The 9,272-nt window shown below is 47.0% G+C and overlaps 1 protein-coding gene across 1 annotated transcript in view; it reads left to right on the top strand.

Annotated features, from left to right (window-relative positions):
- MEIOB (meiosis specific with OB domains) overlaps positions 1–9,272 on the top strand; it is a 106,081-nt gene that overhangs the window by 76,904 nt on the left and 19,905 nt on the right. Inside the window, exons 2-4 of the mRNA XM_015417345.1 lie at positions 732–789; positions 2,986–3,117; positions 7,400–7,472. Of these exons, the coding sequence (XP_015272831.1) occupies positions 732–789; positions 2,986–3,117; positions 7,400–7,472 (263 nt within the window). The remainder of the gene's footprint in view (positions 1–731; positions 790–2,985; positions 3,118–7,399; positions 7,473–9,272) is intronic.

Here is a 9,272-nt window from a genome sequence, read left to right as displayed (position 1 = left end):
ACACGACAGAGCTCAGTCCTTTCTTTCTATCTCTGGGGTCAGGAAAGTCAAGGGGAAAACTAGGGTGACTCAGAGAGTCAAGGAAGCTAGTTACAGATACCCTATCTATTTAGAATTTGATAGTGTATAAAGCATTCCAAAAGGCCAAAGTCATGTCCAGGGTTGTCGGTACCGGAAAGCCGCAGTGCCAGTCAAGTCCTGAAGCCTTCTGGGAAACAGAACCAGAGATTCAACTATACTATAGAAATTAAAGTAACTTAGGTTTATCAGAGGACTGAGGGTCAATCCAGGCCCTAATTCTGCGACAAGTGTGAGTTATTTTTATGGGATGGAGAACTAGGGAAACACACAAACAGTCAGGCCACACTCAGTGTCCCTTAGCAAGTTTGGGAAAACGGTAAGTTCTCCATCTAGGTGAATGGGGAACTTGTGGTCCAACAGGTTTGGATGCCCTCATCCCATTCCTCAGACTGAGGACGCTTTCTTTCCCAGCGGGCAAAAGAAACTATGTACTATTCAGGCAATCTCGTATTAATTCCCACGGGTCATCTTTTCATGCGGGGAGGGTTGTTAATGTATTAAATGGCGCTGTAGAAGGAGTGGGTTTAAAATAGCAGCAGCCAAATATGCTTTTTATTACGGAAGGAATATGGAGAATGTGTGAAATCAAATCCATCCTGTACATCTGTATGTAATCTTTTCTCTCTCTCTCTCTCTCTCTTCCTTCCCAGAGTATAATTGGTGTGGTGATTGGAAAAACAGATGCGAAAGGCTTTCCAGACAGAAAAAGTAAAGGTTCCTTTTTAGACCCTCTGTTTCTCAGGCTCTATCTCTCTTGTCTTGTGATGTCTCTGACTCGAAAGTATGGGTGGGAAGCCAGCGGGAACCCTTTCTCCACAACTGAAATTTCAACAGAGATCGCCCAGCTGAATAAGAAGGGGAACGGGAAGCTAAGAGGGGGTCCAGCTCCCTCCGGCTATCTCTGTCCTTTACTGTTTCAAAGGATGGTGTTAAAAGTGAGTTACTTAACGCAGCAGCAGTTTCTCTCTCCCAGTAATTCTGGGACATCTAATGACAGTAGAAAACTCCATTCAGTTTAGGAGGCGGAGTTCTCTGCCAAAGCGGTGGGACACCCGCCAACTTGCTCTGCCCGGGCCAGCTGTAATGACTTTTCCCATCCCCTCCCAGGCAGAACCAAAGTTCATTTTTTAAAAATCTGGTGACCTCTAGCGGTATTTAATGAGCTTGCCCAATGCTGGCTCAGTTCCTTCTTACACAACCAATGTATCTTCTCCTACCTTTGGGGCTTTTACCAACAACCTTTTTCTCTCTCTCGTCCTAATTTCCCTGGTCCTTTGCTTCATGGCTAGTGCCCCGGGGCCAGTCCTGTCTTCCGTGTTTCCTTATAGGGTAGCCAACCTCCAGGCGGGACCTGGAGATAACTCAGAATTACGACTCATCTCTCCAGACCACTGATATCAATTTCCCCTGAAGGAAATGGCCGCCTTGGAGGGTGGACGCTACATCAGTGTTCCCTCTAAGCTGAGTTAGTGTGAGCTAGTTCACAGTTTTTTAGCCACCGGTTCACACATTTTCGCCTTAGCTCAGAAAGGATGGCTCCAGAGCCAACTAACTGATGCAGTTGCCAAATCGCTCGCTCACAACTTTAATGCCACAAAGCAGAATTTTTGCTCACAAGGCTCTGCAGCTTAGAGGGAGCATTGCTCTACATCATTATACCCCACTGAGGTCCCTCCTCTTCGCAAACCTCACCATCCCCATACTTGACCCCTGAATCTCCAGGAATTTCCCAACAGAGAGTTGGCAACCCCATTCCCTTACAATGTGCCACGCATGAGCCTGAGCAGTGATGGCACCACAATGGGCGGTGCTTGCGGATGCTGCCACTAGAGTTGCCAACCCCCAGGTGGTGTCTGGAGAACTTGTGGGATTACAACTGATCTCCAGGCAGGCCCGGAGCTACAGTGGAGCCTCCCGGGGCTCCCCCCCCCCCCCCTCACTCGCCTACCAAGCCTCCCTGACTTCCCATCCAGCCCAGGCCCCCCGCCCCCCCGGCTTCCAATTTTTTATTTTATTTGTGGTGCTCCCTTGGAGGTGTCTGTGTGGGGTGCCCCCTGACTTATTTAAAGGCCCCCTGAATTTAAAAAAATCCTGGCTACGGGCCTGTCTCCAGGTGACAGAGATCGGTTCGCCTGGAGAAAATGGTTGCTTGGGAAGGTGGACTGTATGGCCGAAGCCCCTCCCCTCCGCAAGCCCCGCCCTCCTCAGGCTCCACCCCCAAAATCTCCAGGTATTTCCTAGCCCCTAGCTGCCACCTGCCACCCCACACCAGAGCTCCGAGAGAACTCTGAGAGAGCTCTGACAGAAGCAGCACAGCCTCAGTAGAGTATTTCAGGGGCCCAGGGGACAACTTGGGTGTCTCCCCATTGCTGTGGCAAATTCTTCCATGGGGGGAGAGAAGAAGGAGGAGGAGGAGATTGGATTTATACCCCACCCTTCACTACCCGAAGGAGTCTCAGAGCGGCTTACAATCTCCTTTCCCTTCCCCTCCCCACAACAAACACCCTGTGAGGTAAGTGGGGCTGAGAGAGCTCTTTCGAGGACTGCTCCTGAGAGAACAGCTCTGAGGGAAGTTGTGACTGACCCAAGGCCACACCAGCAGCTGCATGTGGAGGAGTGGGGAATCAGACCCAGTTCTCCCAGATTAGAGTCTGCACTCCTAACCACGACACCAAACTGGCTCTGTAAGATTATATAAGCCACCTTGGGTCCCCATTGGGAAGGAAAGTAGGGTACAAATGAGGCAAATAAATAAATACGGCTTCTTTGAGCTGAGTAACACAAGTCTGACCTCTTAACTTTGATGATACTTGGCAGGACGTAACAATTCTCGTGCGCCCATAGCTGTGCCTGACTCTGAATTCCAGCTTTTAAACAGCAAAAAAATGCCTTTTCTCCCTGCAGACATTGGTGCGGAAAGATACACTTTTGGTTTTACTGTTCGTGATTCGCCATCTTGCTTCATAAACATAAATTCTTGGGGAAGAGAGGAATACGTTAAGTCGCTTTCAGAAAGTTTTAGAGTCGGTGACTGTGGTAAGCCTGGAGTTTATTCTCAACATATTTCAGTTTTTCAGTATGTGTTCTCCCTCGTTTTAAATCACTGTTATGTGTTTGTGGCCTTGGTGTGTTTTCCCCAAAGGAGTTGTGGACTAGTTAATTGGAACCAACTTTTTTTCCCAGTTAGGTTGAGTGAAGAGGGAAGAAGTAAAAAGTTAAAAAACAACCCTTATTTTCGAAAGTAGTAAAGCTGTCATCGAGAGACTTGGGTCTGAAAGAAAAAAATCTCCCAGACTCCCTCTCAGATCTTCATGTTATCGTGTGTTTTGTTAGTCTAACGGTCTTTAATAATTATAACAGTAATAATTAATGGCATAATCCAGTTGGAGTATAGCACTGTCACTCTCCCACTAAAACGAATGGGAATTAGAACATGTGTTTAGCCGTTTCCCCGCTGAAGTAAATTGGATTTTTTGGGCTGTTTCCAGTGTTCCCTCTAAGATGAGTTAGTGTGAGCCAGCTCACAGTTTTTGTAGCCTCTGGCTCACACACATTTGTCTTAACTCAGGAAGGAGGGCTCCAGAGCAAGCTAATTCATGCGGTAGCCAAATGGCTTGCTCACAACTTTAATGCTAGCAGCTCGCAAAGTAGAATTTTTGCTCACAAGACTCCACAGCTTAGAAGGAACGTCGGACACATCTGAATAACAACCGTTTGCCGGACCACCTTGCCCAGAAACTTAAGATCAATCTGTCAAGGGAATACTACTACAATAAATCTTCACAGTTCTGCTTGGTTTTTAAGTGCAGCTGTGTGCCAAACAGACCCCCGGCAAGCACCTCCTTGCTAGTTTTCCTCCTCGTAGTGTTTTGAGCAAACACTGCAGAACACTGCCCTTGAGCTCACCCTAGTTGAGCGTAATGAACTTGTGTGAGGGGAATCAGGGTGCAAAGAACATCAGCCGCTCCTGCTCGGGTTGGCATCTACAATACTGTGATGATTCCATTTTTGGTGCGTGTGTGTCATTAAATGTTTCGTGTGACTGCAGTAATGTAAGGAGAGTGAGAGAGGGAGATGAGTGTGATGTGATTGGCTGATGACTGAGAGTGTGGGAGGAGCGATGTCTCTGAGGGGATTCTGTGTTCTTGAAGAGATGAGTGTGGAGAGTTTTTGAGAGAGTCTGTATGACAGAGGAAGCAGTTGGAGTTTAGCCTGTGTGGCTATGAGAGAGAAAGTTCAGCCTGTGTGGCTATATATGACCCAGAGTGTTTAGCCTGTGTGGCTATATATATGAGAGAGAGAGAAGTCTGTCAGTGTTAAGTTTTGGTGTTTAAGAGACTGTGTGTGACGCCAAGCTTTCTCAGTTATTTTTTCTTTCTTCAACAACAGTTCAAAAATACCCAGAAACCTATTTTGTTCTTTTATAAATAAATCATTATTTGTTTAAACTTATCCCAGCAATTAGAACAGTCCCTCAGGGCCACATAGTCCTCTGAAGCGCCCAGACACTGGGTCATTCTACCAAAAGAGAGAGATTTGGAATTTTTAATTCCTGGTGGCTGCAGAAATCTACTAAGTTCATGTACAGAGAGTGTGGTTTAAAGGAGAAACAGTCCCCCCAATAAGTGAGGATGCCACAAATATTTTACAGGGATTTCCCAAAGCCGTGTAAGAACTTTAGGTACCTGTGTAGTCTGAGCTGGAACCGAGGCACTATTTCCAAGCTTCCATGTTAAACATTGGTACCAGTCTATCTCCTTGCAACGGATCCAGCTCCACTCAGGGACAGTACCAAGTATTTTGTCACCTCAAGAAAGGTGTACCTGCCCACCCCACCCCCGGGCCGTGCTGGCGGGATCCCAGGAGGTGGAACCAATGCTTCCTCTAATCTGTGAGCAAAAATTCGACTTTGTGAGCGACTGGCATTAAAGTTGTGAATGAGTGATTTGGCTACTGCATCGATTCGTTTGCTCTGGACTCGGAGCCATCCTCCCTGAGCTAAGACAAAAATGTGTGGGCCAGAGGCTAAAAAAACTGCGAGCTGGCTCCCAGTAACTCAGCTTAGAGGGAACACTGGGTGGAGCCGGCCCCCTCCTATGTTGCTGATGGCTGGGAGTGAGCCCAGCCCCTGGGGGGTGTCGGTGCACCTCCCTAGTGTGAGCAATCATTTGGGGGGCTTGGCCAGAGACCCTACCTGCAGTCTGTTAGAGGGCTGGGGAGGCAGCAGCCAGGCATCCCCCTTATTGTGCCTGGACTCAGCTTCAGCAATGGAGCCTTTCTCTCCTGATTCCAGCTGCTGGAGCTGTCAGAATAGGAGGCAGGCAACTTGAAATCCCATCTGCAGGGATGGTTACTGCGGGATTTTTCTTGATTTCCTGTAAGTTGCATCGGAAGGTCATCTTTTGTCAGAAAAGGAATAACAGTCCTGTAACTTGACAATCAGGGGCTGCGGTGGCTCAAGTGGTTAAGACGCTGAACTGCAGGCCAGAAGGTCGGTAGTTCGGCAGTTCAAGACCCGAGTGCCGCATGACGGAGTGAGCTCCCGTCCCTGGCCCCAGCACCTGCCAACCTAGCAGTTAGAAAGCAATAAATTGCAAGTAAATAAATAGGTACCGCTTTGGTGGGAAGGTGACAGCGTTCCGTGCGCCTCGGCGTCTAGTCATGCCAGCTACATGACCACGGAGACATCTTCGGACAGCGCTGGCTCTTTGGCTTGGAAACGGGGATGAGCACTGCATCCCTAGAGTCAGATTCGACTGGCTTTCGAGCAAGGGAAACCTTTACCTTTACCTAACTTGACATCTACCCTGTTGAACTGCAAACGTCCGGTCCCTTGACCTGGCGTGGTGTTGCATTGTACCTGTCCCTGATGTAGGTTCAGGTGGGTAGGATCACCTCATTGGTCTGCAGTACATGAGCAAGAGTTGAATCCAAGAGCACCTTCGAAACCAAAAAGATTTCCAGGGTCTAAGCTTTCAAGAGTCAAAGCTCCCTTCGTCACAGGGCTTTCGTCTCAAAAGCTTATACTCTGGAAATTTCGTTGATCTTTAAGGTGCTACTAGGCTTGAGTCTTGCTCTGTCCCTAGTGTGCTTCCACAACAAGCCTGGGTGTTGAGTTGCGAGTGCAGTGTGCTACGTGCCCTCAGAATTACAGGATCATAGAGTTGGGAGGGGCTCTACAGGCCATCTAGTCCAGGGGTGTCAAACTCATTTGTTATGAAGGCCAGATTTGACATAAATGAGACCTTGTTGGGCCAGGCCATGTGTGTCATAAAAGGTAATGCCAAGTAAAAAGGTAAAGGTTCCCTTGCTCGAAAGCCAGTCGAATCCGACTCTAGGGTTGTGGTGCTCATCTCCGTGTCAAAGCTGAAGAGCCAGCGCTGTCTGAAGACGTTTCCGTGGTCATGTGGCTGGCATGACTAAACACCGAGGCACACGGAATGCTGTTACCGTCCCATCGAAGTGGTACTTATTTATCTACTTGCAATTTCTTGCTTTCGAACTGCAGCTGCCAGGTAGCGGAGATATAAACTTTATAAAGGACACAAACACAAAGGGGTTTTTTAACTTAAAATAAAAACATGCTTAACACATTAGCACTCTTGCAATATTTTGTTTATTTAACAGTGTCTGATAACTGACACCTCTTGCTCTGAATTATTGCATCAAAAATTCTGTGCTGTTGCAATCTTGAGTATGCTGTTCAGGTGTGTATCTGTAATCTGCAAACCTATGATGATGCAGCAGCAGCAGAACTGGAAGAAGCAGCAGAAGACAGCCAGTTCCACTGTGGGCCTGATAGAAACCCTCCAGGGGCCTGATCTGGCTCCCAGGCCACATGTTTGACACCCCTGATCTAGTCCAACCCTCTTCTCAATGTAGGATCAGCCTAGAGCATCCCTCACAAGTGTTTTTCCAGCCGCTGCTTAGAGAATGCCATGGAGGGGGAGCTCACCACCTCTTTAGGCAGCCAGGTCCACTGCTGAACTACTCTTACTGGAAAAAATTGTTCCTAATATCCAGCCAGTACCTTTCCCCCCTTAATTTAAACCCATGATTGCAAGTCCTCTCCTCTGCTGCCAACAGGAACAGCTCCCTGCCCTCCTCCAAGTGGCAGCCCTTCAAATCCTTCAAGAGAGCAATCATGTCCCTCCCTCAACCTCCTCTTCTCCACAATGAACATTCCCAAGTCCCTCAGCCTTTCCTGGTACGCCTTGGTCTCCAGGCCCCTGATCGTTTTTTCATCGCTCTCTCCTGCACTTACAAGAGATCATTTAAATTAATTTTATGTGACTTCCCTGTGTTCTCCTCTTCATAGTCATCATTGAAAACCCTTTACTACAGACCAAAGAAGTAGAAAAGGAGGAAAAATATAACCCTGCGACACCAAGGTAAATGCAAAGTAGAATTAAATTGACAAAGTTTAAAAAAGAAAGCTACACGTAGCCTACACCTGGCGTGTTTAGAGGAGGACCTTACGCAGACGTTGTGCATGACGAATAATACTGCTGCGATATGGAATTTGCTGTACAGTGACGTAGTGGCCTTTTATGCAAACGCCGCTTACTTTTAATTTCCTGCGCTTTTGATCCACAACTTTCTGACTCAGCTTCAACGATTCATTCTGCATCTCCACTTTCCCTTCAGAGTTGCATTGTGCATTGGGTGAGAGTTTTGCACATGGCGCAGTAGTGTGGTTTTTCTGACGGAATGCCTGTAGTCGGAGCCGTCACAGCTCTGTCATTCTCCTATACTTTTTGTTTGTTTGTTTGCTCATGTGCTCTAGTGATAGTGCCCGAAAAGAAATAGAGCCCATTATTAACTTTTTTTGTGTCTGCACACTAGCAATAATTTGTGGGTACATAACTGCAGACCGGAAGGTCGGTAGCTCGGCAGTTCAAGACCCGAGTGCCGCATGACGGAGTGAGCTCCTGTTGTCTGGCACCAGCTCCTCCAACCTAGCAGTTCGAAAGCAAGAAATTGCAAGTAGACAAATAGGTACCGCTTCGGTGGGACAGTAATAGCATTCCGTGTGCCTCGGTGTCTAGTCATGCCGGCCACATGACCACGGAAATGTCTTCGGACAGCGCTGGCTCTTTGACTTTGAAACGGAGATGAGCACCGCAACCCTTGAGTCGGATTCGACTGGCTTTCGAGCAAGGGAAACCTTTACCTTTACCTTTAACAGAAAGTACCTCCTGTATATAGACTGATTCCATTTTCTGTATGTCCCGTTTATTTAAAACATCAGTTTGTGATCGGGTTGCTTGGCTTTTTAAAATTTCATCACCAGAGCAGCAGTGAGACTCTTTGTTTTGCACATTGCACATGCACGATTTGCAACATTAAATATCAGATGCATGTAATAGATCACTTAATAAAATAATTACAATTTTTTAAAAAAAAACAGTACAGACGGGAGGCAGCCGTTATGCTAGTGTCCTATCACTAAATTTTTACCGCAAAAAAACCCACACCCCTCCCCCAGATTGGTACTGGGGTTTTTTTTTTTTTTTGTATAGAGATTTTATTGACTCCCCTAAAAAGGGGAGGAGTTTCGCTTAAAAAGAAAGATAAGGAGGGTATATAGTGGGAGAAAGAGAAAGCTGAGTGATGTATTAACTGTTAGATTAAACTGTTAGTAATGTCCAATCATCAAAGGCTTCTTCTGCGTGTTGTCAAACATCTTTTTTCCATTCCAGTTACTTTCTATGTTAATTTATTAGTAATGTTCCTTTGAATTTCTGTTAAAAAGTCTCTTCAAGGCACATTCAGAACCGCTTCTTTAACGCGCTGGTTACTTTTCCCCTCTCAGTGACGGGAGGGGCTTCCTCTGTTTTTCTCTTGCCTCCGGCTTCTTCCCCTCCTCCTTCGGGTCGCTGTTAACTCTTTCAGTTCCTGTGCTGTAAGCTGTCTTCCTTTCATGCCATGCCCGGAGATCTCCAGCTTTGAGAATGGTATTAATTTCAATTTCGCTTTTATCCGCTCCCAATCCCTTCGCTGGATTCTCCTCTTCAATTGTTGACTTTTATAAGCGCTCATGAGGCACTTTTCGCTGTCACAATTCAAGCTTTTCTTTTCCTTCACAATCCCCGTTGGATTCATAGCCATACACAGTCCAAATATTAAACAGCCGGCACTCACGTTGACACAAACGCCCAGACGGAAGTCCCTCCCTTCTCCCCCGCTTG

Source organism: Gekko japonicus, unplaced genomic scaffold (genome assembly GCF_001447785.1).
Source record: "Gekko japonicus isolate JY-2015 unplaced genomic scaffold, Gekko_japonicus_V1.1 scaffold2146, whole genome shotgun sequence".
NCBI classification, from domain to species: domain Eukaryota; kingdom Metazoa; phylum Chordata; class Lepidosauria; order Squamata; family Gekkonidae; genus Gekko; species Gekko japonicus.
The sequence above is the reverse complement of the archived record's forward strand: the minus strand, read 5'-3'. Positions and strand labels throughout refer to the sequence as shown.